The sequence below is a fragment of the Hemiscyllium ocellatum genome, chromosome 31 (genome assembly GCF_020745735.1).
Source record: "Hemiscyllium ocellatum isolate sHemOce1 chromosome 31, sHemOce1.pat.X.cur, whole genome shotgun sequence".
In the NCBI taxonomy this organism is placed as follows: Eukaryota; Metazoa; Chordata; class Chondrichthyes; order Orectolobiformes; family Hemiscylliidae; genus Hemiscyllium; species Hemiscyllium ocellatum.
This window is the reverse complement of record NC_083431.1, coordinates 45,693,716-45,711,207: the sequence shown is the minus strand read 5'-3', so window position 1 is coordinate 45,711,207 and position 17,492 is coordinate 45,693,716. Positions and strand designations below refer to the sequence as shown.

The following is a 17,492-nucleotide window of genomic DNA, read 5'->3' as shown; positions in this document are numbered from 1 at the left end:
TCATACAAAATACCAACACAATAATTCAGTGGCAGAGCTTCAAAGAACAACATTATACAAGAATCGCCCATGTGCGTGTGTGTAAGACAGTGTGTGTTTGTGTGTGTGTGTGTGCATGCTTGGTGAAATGTGTGTGAGTGAGTGAGATGGAGTATAAGCTTGTGAAAGGGTCTCATGTGCACATACTCACTACCTCTCGCATGCACATGCACACACATATAAATCTACGGGGTGAAGTTGCATTTGCAGAATTGTATTTGCAGATACATGTATTTTGCTCAAAAAGCGCACAAATGCAGGCAATCCCTGTAGCATTTTGTAAGTTCTTACTTTGGGAATAGAACCAATCTGACTCAAGATTGGGATACATACAGACTCTAACCTCACATCTTTAATACATTGTCTGAGCAGAAATGTCATTTTCTTTATAAAACCTTAAGTTATCTCAAGACTGTGACTTAAAAAAAGTTCTGGGATATATGTATTAATGAACCGAGACCTGCAACCCATTCTAAAAGATGAAAGACTTAACAGCAGCAATCTAGGTTTGTTCAATATATCATTTCAGTTGAATGACACTGAAATCGTTTGCTATAAATTCTCTCTTATGGTCCTGCTCCAGAGCTACCTGATGAAGGAACAGTGCTCTGAAAGCTAGTGCTTCCAAATTGGACTATAACCTGGTGTTGTGTGATTTCTAACTATAATCAGAAAGAATATGATTAGAATCCTGATCCCAGTGTTCCTATTGTGCAGGCATATACAGAAATAGAGGCACTGTAGGAGCAACGTAAAAAACAAGCATTAATTCTCAGTGCGTTATCATCAGATAAACTTTATTATACTGAATTATGTGTCATATTAATCAACTGATTACAAATTCCACAAAAATATTTCCTACTTAAAAGTCATTAATTTGCCACAATGACATGCATATTAGGGAAGCTAAACTTCTGTCTTGAAGTCACTAAATATTCACGTGAACAAATATAAATGCACATTAGTACAAAGAAACTAAAGGGAAATTTTCTCTTCAGGCCTGTCTGGAATGCGGATTGGGAAATTTGTGAGCTCCAGGTCAATTGTTTAAAAATTCATGCACAGATAATGGTCATCACCAACCAGGCCAGCATTTGCTTGGGTAACATGGTGGTTCAATGGTTAACACTGCTGCCTCACAGCCCCCGGGACCCAGGTTCAATTCCAGCCTTGGATGATGTCTGTGTGGAGTTTACACGTTCTTACCCCTGTCTATACAGGTTTCCTCCCAGAGTCTAAAGACATGCAAGTTGGGTAGATTGGCCATGCTAAATTGCCCATTGTGCCCAAGCTGGGTGTGTTAGCCCTGGAAATGTAAGGGGTTTGGGTTGGATGCTCTTTGGAGGGTTGGTGCAGACTTGATGGGCCTAATTACCTCTTTCTGCACTGTATGGATTCTTTGATTCTTGTCCCTCATTTCTGACTGCCCTTGAACTGAGTAACTCACAAGGACAATTCAGACTCAACAGCATTGCAGTGGGCCTGGAGTGAGATGCAGCTGACTTTCCTTCCAAAGTGAAGCAAGTGGGTTTTTATAGTTATCAGTGATAGTTGTCATATTGAGACCAGCTTTATATCCCAAATTCTACCAGCTACTGTGGTGGGATTTGAAACCATGCTCTCAAAACATTACTCTGGGCCTCTGGATTACTACTCGAGTGACAGTACCAACACACTATTGTCTTCCTAACATAAAGAATGCAATCTCCAGGTTTGTCCTCAGTGCATACACACTGAACCAGATCTCCCCCGGAATTATCACCGGTGTATGTTAATTTACAGATCCTCCAGGACATAGTACTCCCTCATTCTCAAACTGACAACCGATAAGCAGTAAACTTGAAAGTATAATTAACATACAATGTACCTGGTATGAATTGTTAATGGGAGTGTTAACTGACTGGACAATGATGTGGTGGACTGCATGTTTCTGACAGACTGTGGTTCTGCTGCTAACATTATTGTTTAACATAGAAACTCGCAGTTACAGGCACAGGCACAGACACCCTCCCACATAAACACAAAAAACACACATACTCCAAAAACACAATTAAACAACCTTACATATACACAAAGTACATACACTCATACAGTCATAGAGGTGGACAGCACAGAAACTGACCCTGCAGTCCAACTTGTCCGTGTCGACCATCAGATTAGATTACTTACAGTGTGGAAACAGGCCCTTCGGCCCAACAAGTCCACACCGACCCACCGAAGCGCAACCCACCCATACCCCTACATTTACCCCTTACCTAACACTACGGGCAATTTAGCATGGCCAATTCACCTGATGGCCCGCACATCTTTGGACTGTGGGAGAAAACCGGAGCACCCGGAGGAAACCCACGCAGACACGGGGAGAAAGTGCAAACTCCACACAGTCAGTCGCCTGAGTCGGGAATTGAACCCGGGTCTCTGGTGCTGTGAGGCAGCAGTGCTAACCACTGTGCCACCGTGCCGCCCGAATCAGATGCACACAAACCTAAATACATACGTAAACACCGATAGACATGCAGATGTACAGACTTATATTTACAGATACAGCTAGACACACACTCTGACATACATATGCATACACAACCTAGAGTAATTGAGCAATAAAGCACAAAAGGAGCCCATTTAGCCCATCACACATTGAGTCGTTGAAAGTGCTAACTAATTCATCCTACTGCCTTGTTCTTTCCCTGTGATCGTGCAAGTATTCAACTTTTTAAAAAGATTTTGCACACTACATGTGAATGAATGTATATATGTTTAGATTTAAAGGGGGTATAGTTTGTGTTTTCATGCTAGAGGGCCAATTCGTTATAATACAGAAGTTATTGTTTCTTGTCCATTGATGAAACTTAGATTTCAAATGCACTATTCTCACCAGGGTCCAGGCAACAATAATTATATACACATGATAGATGGATAGATAGACAGACATGCAAAACACACACAGGTCGGAATGGGATGATTGGGCACAGCCGCTTGGGTGCTGGTGTTTTGGCACAGCCGTTTGGACGCCAGCTGACTTGGCGCCAGCCCATTTGGCGACGGACGTTTTGGCGCTGGGAAAAAATGTTGATTGATTCATCATCATTCAAAGGTAGAACTTTAAAAAGTTTTAAAACTGTAACTTTATTGAAAAATAAAAACATTAAATCCGTTAATCACTAATAACTGTAACGTAGCTTTATTTAGTTCATTTAGTAATTATGAGCAAGGCTCCTTAAGTACTCAATAACATCCATGTTTTCAAATCTAAGAACCGTTTCATGTATTCTTCTATCTGCATGTCTATACTTTTTTAGTTTCTGTGGTGGTTCACGCCCAGCTAGTAACCCTTCATAATATGCATCTCTACCTTTCTGTACTTTACGCAGGCCATCTATTACTTTCCATATGGTGGGATGTTGCATGCTAAGCTCCCTCACCACCTCTCCAGCTTTAGTATGGAGCTGTGCTTTGCACCGATGTTTTTGCTCACAACGCCAAAATTTCAAGTCGCTGTCAACTTTGCTTGTTTTGTCAAACACGTAGAGGAATCCATTATGCACAAATGGTTCTTTACTACGTTTTGTTAATACCTCCTCAGCCATCATATGGATAAAACGATTTAAAAATATAAAAAGATGGCAAAAGAACGAAACATTTGTGGCAGCGCACCCTCAGTTAACTCAACTGAGGCTAAGGGCTAACTGTAGTCTGAGCAAACAGCTAAACGAGGAGAGAGCTAGTTTTTCTGTTTCCAAATATGTACGAGCTCAATTTATACAAAGGAAGTGCAAACAGCAACATACCTATTGGTCTTTTCGAGGCTGCATGCTCAACTACGATATACAAAAACACTTAGTACAAAAAAAAGCATGCAATTATATGTTCATATCTACAAGTAGTATATTTATGTTGAAATTAAACTTATCTAAACCATTCGATAAACATTCGTGGTTATCCAACATAACAGATGGTTATATAACAGATATATTGTAATTTTGTTACACTAAAGTTGTCCATACAGACAGATTTACAAATAAAGAAATGTTCTTAGCGCCAAGCCGTCCGTCACCAAATGGGCTGGTGCCAAATAGGTTTGGTGCCCAAATGGCCGTGCCAAAACGCCGGTGCCCAAACGGCTGTGCCAAAATGAACCAAACCCCACATAGGTACAGACAGAAGTATACACATAGGGAGTGATATACACATACAGGGACAGATATACGCAAACATACACATAGAGAGGTGTGAGCACACGGATATCCATTCACACAGATATACATAAAGACAGATGTTTACAAACATAGATATGCAAGCACAAATATGCACACATTTACACACACACATACAACATACAGATGTACACGGAGTCCCTGTTCAAGGTTCATTTATTTAATGTTTTTCCACTTTAATTGCTAATAAAATCAAAACAATATATTTGTTTAAAGCTGTTTAAGATTTAGGTTGTTTCCTAAAGACTTCCAATGTGTAGTGCCTGCTTTCAAGAACTTTTCCCATGCCTCTGCTCTTACATCCAACCCCCTCTATCCCTCCAATTATTCAAAATCAAAACCTTTAAAGCTCTGATCTTTAAGTCAGCAGTGTTGGTGTTCTCTGTTTCCTGCTGTTCAAAATTTGGAATGAAAACTCCAGCTTGTGATGAAAATGATCTCAAAGCATTTAATTGTTACTTTTTTTTAGACTTAGTAATCTATTTTGTTTTGAAAGTTTTTTCGAGCTAGAAATACATAGTACTACACAGGTTTGGTAGACTATTTCAGTCTGTACATTGTTATTCTAATATCTGCAGGTATGTAACTCTGATTCCCAGTAAGAGTCGATACAAAATCCAATGTTTCATTTTAAGTCATTTCATTTAAAGTTGTGATTTTCCAGGATACAGTCAAAACTTTAAGTAAGGACTTCTGTACATGTGCATGCACACAGATACACACAGACACAGAAAAACATACAGAAGAAGACCATAAGAAATAGGAGCTGGAATAGGCTGTTCAGCCCCTCAAGTCGAGTATGCCATTCAATAGGATCCTGGATGATCCAAATTTCCTCAAGTCCATTTTCCTGCATTTTACCTCTAACCCTTGATTCCGCTACTGATCAAGAATTTATTTATCTGAGACACATACACAAGCTCACGCAGACATGCACTCACATGTAGACCCTCAATTTACATAGTTACCTATAGATATATACATAGCAAAGCATGTAAAACCATATAATATTAAGATTTAATTGTACACCACTAATAGTTGGGATGTAGTCTTGCTGAACAGCAGCAATAATTTGTATATCCTGCAAGTGTAATTTCATGTTGGTCAAATTTTTAACTGTTCTTCAAATGCTTTAAAAATATTTCTCAAATTGTCATGGGATTTGCACTCACACTTTTGGAACGACTAACGCAATGACATAAGCAGGGAGTACAGGTACATTGTGGTTGGGTTACTGGACTATAATCCTGGAGTTTGAATTATAATCTGGAGCAAGAACTTTACCAAACATTGTAAAATATCATGGAGCAACAGACATTAAGACTTTATCATTTATGTGTTCAATTGATGTACTTCTTTATTAATGCCAAGGCTTTATTCACCCTTCTGTATGTCATCGTAGAAGCTGAACAAGCACCTCTGACTGCTGTGAGCACCCAAGCGCTATTTTCCTTTCGGCACACTAAGGGACTGCCTGTGGCAACCTGTAATAAATCATGAAAGCAAGGCTGAATCATCTCCGTTGGTCTGTAACAGAAGGATTGCTTTTACTGAGAAACTTGTTGAGTGTGATGTTTCACAAGGCAGAACATCAATAGGGGGCAACAACAAGAGGGAAGACACATTAAGAGGCAAGACTTAGATCATGCTAAGCCTGGGATATAACATGAAGCAGGGTCAGATGAGAAGATTAGAATTCCCATAGATCTGAGGTGCTGGGAGAAAATGAATGACAGTGCAACATATCTCTGTTTGAACGTGCTGAAGAAATAAATGAAGAACAGTGCATCTGAACAAAAGAGGAATGCTCAGAGTTACAGTGTCATCAAAACAAAGAAAGCTACACTTGCAACGGAGATGTATGAGGTTGAAACTGATTAGAAATACAAGTTCAGGTATGGAATATAAAAACTGAAAGAGTCTCACTGGGAGACATACATTGTATATTAAACAGGGGTGCTCTCAGCAGGTGATATTAGCTCTGTCAAACTCTGTTGACAGACACACATTGGTTGCATTCTCACTGATCCAGTGTTTGCAGTGCACTGATTCCATGTAATGGAGTTAAGCTTTGGATTTATAACCAGAGTTTTGGACAAACATTTTTGCATCCTACTCTTCAAAGGTTGGTGTTTCTCCAATATTGCACAGACAAATATAGAAGATAAAAATGTCAACCTCGAAGGCAGGGCATACCTACTCAAGTTAAGATACAAGGGAGCTTGGCAAGACTGGATGGAGATTATTTTAAAACAAGGAGTATTGAAAGAGAGGCAAATGAGTTGAAGATACTGATTAATGTGTGTGATTTTGTTATCACATAAATATGGTTGAGGGAAGGGGCAGAACTGGTAGCTCAAACATCCAGGGTATACAAGACCCTCAGGAAAGACAGGGCAGAGGGTAATAATGAGGTGGTCTTGCAATATTGATCAAGGAGTCAATTACCACAGTAAGGGGGAATGAAATCTTAGATGGTCCCTGAAATGAGACCATATGGGTAGAACTTAAAAGCAAAAAGGGGGTGATGGACTATAGATCCCCAAAAAGTCAGGGACAGATTGAAGGGCAGATATGTTCAGAGAACTGTAAAAAAACAACTGGGTGATAATAGTAAGGGTTAGAACGCCTCGAATACGAACTAGGCTTGACAATGTGTCAGAGGCCTAGAGGAGGCAGAATTCTTCAAATTATCCAGGAAAGATTTTTAAGCCAGCACACAGAAAGTCCGACAAGAGAGGAGGTGGTACTGGACCTTAATTTAGGTGAGTGGGACAGCATTTTGGTGATGCTCACTGTAACTCAGCCAGAGTTTAGATGGTTATGGCAAAGGATAATGGTGGACCTGAAATAAAGGTACTGGATTGGGAGGACTTCAGGGTAATGTTAATAAAATAAGTCAGGACCTGGCCAAAGTGGAGTGGGAGAACTGACTTGCAAGGACATCTACATCAGAGCAGTGGGATAAGGGGAAAAAGGGACACTTATGGCAGATACCCAGGCCTCAAAGCAACAGAAGCTCCAGAGGTCGACAGAAATTACAGGGAAAAAAATAAATTAAATTAGGAAAACAAAGAGGCATAAAAATACACAGGTGGGTAAAGTGAAGGGAAGTTCTACAGCCTGAATGCTATCGGAATATAATGCCTCCGAATGTTTGCTGATATCACCTGGACAGAACTGAAATGACTGAAGACCAGCAGCTGTGAGGGTGGGGAGCTTTAGAGGAGGTAGAGATAGATTAACCACTCGGCACTTCCAGCTGAAGAGGGTTGCAAATGTTTCAGCTTGATCTTTGCACCGATGGAAAATCAAAACTGGAAGAACTGCGGATGCTGTAAATCAGAAACAAGAACAGAAGTTGCTGGAAGAGCTCAGCAGGTCTGGCAGCATCTGTGCAGAGAAATCAGAGTTAACGTTCTGGGTCCAGTGACCCTTCCTCAGAACATGGTCTGACGATGGGTCACCAGACCTGAAACGTTAATTCTGATTCCTGTTGCTGCCAGACCTGCTGAGCTCTTCCAGCAACTTCTGTTTTTGTTTGCACTGTTGGATTGGGCTCGCCCATCATTAACGATGGGGGCATTTGAGGAGCCTCCTCCTCTTCTAGTGAGCTATTAATTATCTACTACCATTCACAACTAAAAATGGCAGGACTGCAGAGAGTTAGAGCTGATCTATTGGTTGTGACATTGCTCAACTCCGTCTATCACTTACTGCTTATGCTGTTTGATACCCAAGTAGTCCTGTGCTGTAGCTTCCTTATTTTACAGATGCCTCCTGCACTCTTTATTGAAGTAGGCTGAGCACCTGGCTTCATGGTCGAGTAGGTACATGCTAGACCAGGTGATTGCAAACTGCGTTGGAGCACCATTCAGCTCCTGCAGATACTGCACAGATAGGTGGGGGTAGTGTTAAGGAAGCTGGAAGTCTGCAGAAGGACTTGGAGAAGCTGGGAGCGTGGGCAGGTGAACGGCAAATGGAATGCCATGTGAGAAAGTGTGACATTATGCACTTTAGTAGGAAGAAGAGGGGCATAGATTATTTTCTAAATGGGGAAAGGCTGCAGCAATCTGAAGCATAGCCAGACTTGGGAGTACAAGTTCAGGGGTATCAAAGTTAACATGCAGGTTCAGTTGACAGTTTGGAAGGCAAATGCAATGTCTGCATTCATTTCGAGAGAGCTATAAAACTAGAGCTGAGATGTACGACTGAAGCTCTAGTCAAACTACATTTGGAATATAATGAGAAGTTTCAGGGCCTTTGTCTATTCTGGTCTTGGAGGCTGTCCAGAGGAGGTTTACAAGAATGATCCTCGGGATGAAGGACTTGTCACACGAGGAGTGGTTGAGGACTTGGGGTCTGTACTCGATGGAGTATAGAAGGATGAGGGGGATCTCATTGAAACTTACAGAATATTGAGTGGGCTGGATAGAGTGAATGTGGAGATGTCTTCATGATTAGGAAAGGCTAGGACCCTTTAGAAATAAAATGAGGAGGAATTTCTTCAGCCAGAGGATGGCGAATCTGTGGAATTCATTGCCACAGAAGGCTATGGAAGCCCGGTCATTGAGCGTACTTAAGACCGAGATAGATAGGTTCTTGATTAGTAAGAGGATCATGGAGGTTACAGGGAGAAGGCAGGAAAATGCAGTTGAGAAACATATTCATAAACATTTGGCACATGGTTCAGTGGTTAGCACTGCTGCCTCACCTCACTAGGGACCTGGGTTTGATTCCAGCCTCAGGCAACTATCTGTGTGGAGTTTGCACATTCTCACCGTATCTGCGTGGGTTTCCTCTGGATGCTGTGATTTCCTCTCACAATCCAAAAATGTGCAGATTTGGTGGGTTGGCCTTGGGACATGCAGGAATAGGGTGGATCTGGATGGGATGCACCTCTGGGGATTGGTATGGACTTGTTGGGCCGAATGGCCTGCTTCCACACTTTAGGGATTCGATGTGGAGAGGTTGTCCTTCTGTCTGGGAGAGTCTAGGCCAGGAATAAAGGGCCACACATTTAAGACAGAGATGAGGAGGAATTTCTCCTCTCAAGACAGTAGTGAATCTGTGAGATTTTTTTTTACCACAGAGGGTTGTCGAGACTGGACCATTAAGCATATTCAAGGCTGAGACAGACTGATGTTTAGTCAGAATGGAAATGGAGGATTATGGGGAAAAGGCAGGAAAGTGGAGTTGAGAATGATCAGGTCCGCCATGATTTTATTGAATGGTGCAGCAGACTCGATGGGCTGAATGGCCCACTTGTGCTCCTCCATATTACAGTGTCACTTAAGTGAGAACTTACTATATTGTCGGTCTTCACTATACTTAAATCATAATGGAGTACGGCAACAGATGTACCTGGCATTTACTGATCTTCTGACAATTTTGTCTCAGTACGATTGTTTGCTTATTTGAAGCAATAACACTCCAGCTTCCTGTCAAAAGAAGCAGAAACAGAAAGTTTGGTTTTCACAAGTTTGATTTCAACAACACGAAGGTTTCAAAACTCCAGCCACTGTGGAGCAGGATCACAAAACAGAAGCTGATATCAAAAACGCAGCAACACTCCTACACGGGTTTTGTTTTCTACTTTGCAAAGCAAATGTAGAAATGGTTGCACACAGATTTCCCAGTAGCACAGCCTCCATGCTCACAGCATGATATTCTTGATGTCTGAACAGTGATTTTATCTTGGGTAGATTGTCCCTATTATGCACTAAATATCAACTGTTCCTATCATACTCTGTCAATTGATTATCTGTATTACACTCTGACAGTCATCTGTCCATATTATACTCCAGGAGTCAACTGTTCCTATTACACGCTGCGAATTGACTTTGGAAATGGACAGTTCCTATTACACATTGGGAATCATCTGTCCCTGCAACGCACAGGAAGTTGACTTATTTGGACAGCCAATTCCCTGGTGTAATACAGACAATTGATTCCTTGTGTATAATAAGGACAATCACTTCCAAGAGCATATTATAAAGTCTATTCGCTATCACAGGGTTACTCGCCAAGACAAATTGATCCAGAACAGTTTAGATACCGTAATCCAAGATTGTAAAGGCTAAGGTATGAATTACAGTCTTCATGAAGAATTAAAAAGCTGAGGGTTGCAGATATTGCTTATCTAAAATACCTTATTTACTGCCTGTCCTTGTTAAAATATTGTCTCAACATGTGCCATGAGAAATTCCTCTGTTCCCTCTGCATCTGGGAGGCACGTCTCATCATATAGAAACTGGCAACGTAACCCCATCACACAACAATCACACTCTTCCGTCATTAGTGCCATTGTCTGTTTGTATCTGGCAGCTTCTCAATATTTACAGTAAACATCTCCAAACCCTTCGCATTCCCAAATTACCCCAGGTCTTGCTACATAATCTAAATATGAATCTGAAAGTAGAACAACCCACAACTGGATTGTTAAAATTCATTCGTGGGATGTAGGCAACACTGACTAGGCCACTGGGTATTGCTCCAGAGCTCCTTGAAAAGATGGTGGTGAGCTGCTGCAGTCCTTGGTATGGAGGGACAATGTTAATTTTATTAATTGGTGCATTCATCCATGTGCACCCAATGCTCTGATCACACGACATCCAAAGAGCTCAGCTCAAGCCCTAATTTGCCACAGGACCTTGGTAGGGTCTAAATCAGAATACTTTTGCTTGCTCTGTCTTTTTCTCTCTCCTTGTTAATTCTAGTTGTGTTGCTTTGAGTCCCATTCTGTTGGCTCCCTTGTTGGCTTTTCCTAAACATTTCCTTTTGGCAGAAAAAGAAATGTGGTAGGAACCCCATTTGCTTACACCACTGTGATATATGCCATGGAACTAAGCGCAGTTACAGTGAAACAGTGGGAAGACTCTCAGGATATTCCTAGACTTTACTGGGAAATCGAGTGACAAAACAGTAAAGAGCTACTCAACTTGTGGCCATCGTCAGGTCTATCTTAAGACATAAAAGCAAAATACTGCAAATGCCGGAAGTTTGAAATAAAAACAGAAAATGCTGGAGAAACTAAGCAGGCCTGGCAGCAGCTGTTAAGAGATAATAGAATTAACATTTCAAGTCTGGTATGGACCTATTACTTCTGTCCTAAGCCATGCTGCAATGAACAGTGGTCACATTAGGTAAAGCACTTAGTTACCAGTTCTGCAATTGTCAAATATGGTGATGGAAGTGGGACATCTGCTTCAGTAGCTAGCCGACGAATAAAAGATTGAATTTAGTTAAAAATCACACAACACTAAGTTATAGTCCAACAGGTTTAATTGGAAGCACTAACTTTCAGAGCGACGCTCCTTCATCAGGTGAAAGACAAGTTACAATTTTATTCTCCACAATTCTTCCAATCTTATTCTTACCACCTTATTCTCCATAACCACCTGATGAAGGAGCATCGCTCCGAAAGCTAGTGCTTCCAAATAAACCTGTTGGAATATAACCTGGTGTTGTGTGATTTTTAACTTTGTCCACCCCACTGCAACACGGGCATCTCCAAATCAAAAGATAGAATGGAATTTTTATCTTCTGCCTGTGACTATGAGATATCTTATGTGTGGAATGTTAATAGATACAGTCTTACCTGGAGTTTGTAAGTTCTTTTGTATGGCAATTCTGCAGGTGGTTTGAGCTGTTTCAGTTTGACCAGCAGAATCGGGCAGGGTGATTGGCTGGAAGTCCTTGAAATTCACTTCTGACTCCAGATGAAGCAATGCAATGCCTTCACCTTTCCAATCCACAATGTGATGCTCAGCGATACGGTATTTTTCTGGTTTGGGAGAACCGACACAAATGGCTGAAAAGGAACTGAAACAGATAACATGAACAGACATATTCACCCCCTCAAGCACCCGAAACAAGACACAATACCACGGAAAAGATAGAGAAAAGGCAATGTTGGGGCATGATTTGGAGGTGCCGGTGTTGGGTGGGGTGTACAAAGTTAAAAATCACACAACACCAGGTTATGGTCCAACAGGTTTAATTGGAAGCACTAGCTTTCGGAGTGCTGCTCCTTATGAAGGAACCTGATGAAGGAGCGTCGCTCCGAATGCTAGTGCTTCAATTAAACCTGTTGGACTACAACCTGGTGTTGTGTGATTTTTAACTTAATGTTGGGGCAAGAATCGTTTACTTTGAAAAACTGGGATAAGAAAGAAATCGAGAAAGGTTAAAAAGAAACTGATGGATGAACCAACAGTTTGGTGTATAAATAGGGACAGTGTATACTGGGTAAACATTGGATGATGTGTGAATCAGAATGGGATGTTTATCAGGAAATGATGTGAATCAGATCAGCTGTAAATCAGTTGGTTTGCAAATTGGATGAGATGTAAATCAAACTTAAATCAGACCAGGAAAAAGTGAGGACTGCAGATACTGGAGAGTCAGAATCAAAAAATGTGGCACCTGAAAAGCACTGTAGATCAGACAGCATCCGAGGAGCAGCAGAATTGATGTTTTGGGCATACGCCCTTCATTAGGAATGTTTGGGTGGGTGGGCGCAGAAAGGGGGTTGAGAGATAAATAGGATGGTGCAGGGAATTTCGCATGGAAGGCGATACGTAGGTGCAGGTGGGGCGTGATGGTGATAGGTCAGAGGGGAAGCTGGAGCGGATAGGTAGGAAGGAAGATGGACAGGTAGGACAGGTCAAGAGGGCATTGCTGAGTTGGAGGGGTTTAAGGGTTGGAGGAGAAGAGATTTGGAAACTAGTGAAGTCGATGTTGATGCCGTGTGGTTGAAGGGTTCCAAGGCGGAAGATCAGTCCTGGGCCTCTTCCATCACCAAATCCAAGCCACCCACCAACTGGAGGAAGAACGCCTCATCTTCCACCTAGGGACCTTTCAGCCACACGGCATCAACATCAACTTCACTCGTTTCCAAATTTCCTTTCCCTCCCACCTCATCCCAGATCCAACCCTCGAACTCGGCACCGCCTTCTTGACCTGTCCATCTTCCTTCCCACCTATTCCCTCCCCACTGACCTATCACCATTACCCCCAATCTGCATCTACCTATCACTTTCCCACCTACCATCCCCCCAGCGCCAACCCTACCCCCTATTTATCTCTCAGCCCCCTTCACCCTCCACATTACTGATGAAGGGCTTATGCCTGAAACGTCAACTCCCCTGCTCCTCAGATGCTGCCTGACCTGCTGTGCTTTTCCAGCGCCACATTTTTCAACTTAAATCAGATCAGACCTATGTCAAGGCTTAATGCAACTCAGACCGGGGGGTAAATCAGACTGGGGTCAAGTCAGACTGGGGTATATCAAACAAGGGTAAATCAGACTGGGGTGAATTAGACTGGGGGAGTAAATCAGACTGGGGGCAAATTGGACTGGGTGGGTAAAATAGACTGGGGGTAAATTGAACTGGGGGTAAATCGGACGGGGGATGGACACTAAAAAGGTAGGGTGTACAAGCATAAACCATACTTCAGGCAATGTCAAAGTGATCTTCCCTGGTTATGAAACAACAATAGCCATATAGGCTTTTGTTTTGTGTTCATCCAGCTGATATTCCAACATGGCCAAGAGAGAAGGCATGTGCAGTGATGTAGCAATGATGCATTATCAGAGGCTCAGGACTAAATGTGACATTCAATAGTCTACGTGGTGCAGGGGAGGCCACAACCATTTTATACACAGTATGGTTCAACAAACAGGAAATAAATGAATAATCAACTGACCTAATTCTCCTGGTCAGTTGATGACAGTGCTCTCACTATGTGACATATGTGCTGTGGTTACATTTTGGCTATGTACTTGTTATTAAGAATACAGGAAACTGGAATTCAAATGCCACTCCAGCATTTCAATCATTTGTATTTGATGTTAAGAACTTGGCAAAGTAACTGACATCAGTGAAGGCTCAATGGAAAATAAAATGATGGCGTATTAATGGTTCTAAGGGCAAGAATCCTGCCATCCAGGCTGACCCAGTCCAACTTATATTATCCAGGGTGATAGATTAGCTTCCTCTGGTACGACACTCAGTTACCTCCACAAAATAACTGGAGGAGGGGGGAATATACCAGTCTCGCCTGCAACTTGAGAATTATTTATTTTCTTTAGGAATGCAATGAGCCCCCGTTTGAAGTTTGAGTAGGTTTAATGTCTCGTTTGAAAATAGGCCCACCAATACTTCAGCATTGCAGCAAAGACTCAGTTTCATACTGAAGAACTCAGAAGAGATTTAAAAGCAATCAAAAAGGAAGAATTGCATTAATATATTGTCTGTCAGAACATGAGGATATCCCATACCACTTGCAGTCAACTGACTACACTGCAATCATGCTCTGAATTTTCACTCTGAAGTTGGGAATGCAGAGTTGGGAAAACTCGTCACAAACCCAACTCACAAACAAAAGCCTTCAATGTTGATGATTTGATGAGCTGAAGGGCCTTTTTTCTTGATGAGTCTATGTTATAATTTCAGTCTGGGGTGGAATGGGTTGCTGGGGAGAGATGAGTTTTAACTGGGGTCAGTACTCCCTTGGCTCACAAGCCTCATTCCTGATGAAGGGCTTATGCCCGAAACATCAATTCTCCTGCTCCTCGGATGTTGCTTGACCTGCTGTGCTTTTCCAGCACCACACTCTCAATGTTAACTGGGGTTAGGTTCCTGCCCACAGAAACAGAATGTGGATGGGCTGCCGGGTGTGAGGCAGATTGTGTGATAGGCCAAGCTTAAAGATTCAGAAATCACATTAATATGGGTAATTATTTGGTGAGGTAAAAGGGTAAAGTCTCTTGCTGTTATTCAAAATAATACCACAGAATCTTCCATGCCATCTGAGAGGACAGATTATTTGATTTGACTTCCTTCCAAAAGACTACAGAACTGATAATACAGAATTGCATTGGAGTCCTAGAATCCTTACAGTATGGAAACAGCCATTTGATCCATTGAGTCCATACGGATTCTCCAAAGAACATCCCACCAAACCCACTCCATTCCTGCACTTCCCCATGGCCAATCCACCTGGCCTGCACACTAAGGGCAATTTCGATTGGCCAGTCGAACCAACCTGCACATCTTTCTAATGTGGGAGGAAACCGGAGCACCCGGAGGATACCCACACAGACACGGGGACAATGCGCAAACTCCACACAGACAGCCATCTGAGGGTGGAATCAAACCAGGGTCCCAGGTGCTGTGAAGCAGCAGTGCTAACCACTGGGCCAGCATGCTCCCCCAAGACTGAGAGTCACCCAAGATGTCCACATGGGATTTGCAAAATCAGCCTTAGGATTGAAAGGCAAGAGTGCTGCCAACTGAATTATGGTTTATACTACAATCTCTGTAACACGTATTACATACAATTCAGGTTATCAAGTTGGTTATCAGTGGCCCAAATCTTTAGGCTTGAGGTAGACTGCCCTCCTGAATTACCAGCCCACAAAAGGCAGCACATCGTATTGATACTTTACTATGTCTGAATCTATCACTGAGAAGCAAAGTCTCTATACCTCTGATTCGCACATCTGGCACTAGTCAGCACCCATTTATTGGAGACGAGGGCACCATGGCAAAGAAACTTGTAACGCTTCCCGGTTAGAGTAACCACCGATGGGCATTGACCAGCAGATGAAGCTTGACAATCTGGTTCAATATAAAACAAAACAAATGGGGTGTTACATTCTAAAACCAATCATGGAGTGGATCATGCATCATAAACTCCACAGGGAATAAGCTGGAATCATTAACCCCAATCTTTGAACTTGAGGCAAACATGTCCACTCAACATTTGAATGGTTTTATCAGTTCAGTCAGTCAGGGATAAGCTGGAAATATATGTGATTGTTTCTGAAAGAGCCTGTGGCACTGGCAGCCTTTTAGCAGGACAATACCCACACTTCAGAGTGAGAATGGTAATGGAGTTCACCCACACAGGGCAGTAAAATCAAAAAGGGAACATGTGTTCTAACAAAATGTGAATAAAGGCAAAAAACCATGGATGCTGGAAATCTGAAACAGACACAGAGAATGCTGGAGAAACCCAGCAGGTCTGGCAGCGGGTTTGGAGAAAGAAACAGTGTTAATGTTTCGAGTGTAGAATGGCTCTTCATCAGAACTGAATAACTTCATTGAAAATAATGAAGTCTGCATTTAATTTAATTGTAAATTTTAACAGCTGCAGGCATCCAATAAGGTCATTGCATTCTCATAAAAATGCATAAACTGCTGCTTGAAGACTCAACTTTGTTTGAAGTAAGCTCAACATTTTAAATGGTTTTAAATGGTACTGAACTTAAAAAAATAGTTGGCACGCTACGCAAGAGCTGAAAATGTGTTGCTGGAAAAGCGCAGCAGGTCAGGCAGCATCCAAGGAACAAGAGATTCGACGTTTCGGGCATAAGCCCTTCTTCAGGAATCAAGAGGTTACACAAGAGGTGACTTGGTGAGTGACTCCTAATGCCCATTTGCCAATTGTAAACATATACACAGTCTGAGCCCTGAGAGTGTAACTGAATATATTGTTGTTGGAATCTCACACACAGAACGAAGCAGCACTGGATATCCCCGCCAACTGTCTCTCAAATTGTGTGTTGTCCCTTTGGCACAACTAATTGAGAGTGTGGACATTTGTTCCTGGGCCTTAGATGCCCTTGACTATGTGTGACAAAGTGATTAAGAAGGTGTTTAACACGCTGGCGTTCATTGCTCAGACCTTTGAGTATAGGAGTTGGGACATCATGTTGAGATTATTCAGGAGATTGGCGAGACCAATGATATTGGAAGGGAAAAGGTCGAGATTCTGAAGGGAGATTACAGAGAGTTAGGCAGAAATTTAAAAAGGAGGTCCTCAAGGTTAGTAATATCTGGATTACTCCCAATGCTATGAGTTATTAAGGGCAGGAAGAGGAGGATAGAGCAGGTGGATGCATGGCTGAGGAGCTGGTATATGGGAGAAGGATTCACATTTTTGGATCATTGGAATCTCTTCTGGGGTAGAAGTGACCTGTACAAGAAGGACGGATTGCACTTAAATTGGAAGGGTAATAATATACTGGCAGGGTAATTTGCTAGAGCTGTTTGGGAGGATTTAAACTAGTAAGGTGGGTGGGGGGTAGGGGGGGTGGGGGCTGTGCGGGGGGAGGGGGGGGGTGGTGGGACCCAGGGAGATAGTGAGGAAAGAGATCAATCTGAGACTGGTACATTTGAGAACAGAAGTGAATCAAACAGTCAGGGCAGGCAGGGACAAGGTAGGACT

General features: G+C 42.2%; 1 protein-coding gene across 1 annotated transcript in view; it reads right to left on the bottom strand.

The window, feature by feature from the left end:
* Window positions 1–5,300: 5,300 nt before the first annotated feature.
* The window catches only part of LOC132830354 (enteropeptidase-like), a 37,344-nt gene continuing 25,152 nt past the window's right edge, over window positions 5,301–17,492 (bottom strand). Inside the window, exons 5-8 of the mRNA XM_060847999.1 lie at window positions 15,748–15,880; window positions 11,854–12,077; window positions 9,618–9,694; window positions 5,301–5,737 (exon numbers count right to left, since the gene is read on the bottom strand). Of these exons, the coding sequence (XP_060703982.1) occupies window positions 5,594–5,737; window positions 9,618–9,694; window positions 11,854–12,077; window positions 15,748–15,880 (578 nt within the window). The 3' untranslated portion in view covers window positions 5,301–5,593. The remainder of the gene's footprint in view (window positions 5,738–9,617; window positions 9,695–11,853; window positions 12,078–15,747; window positions 15,881–17,492) is intronic.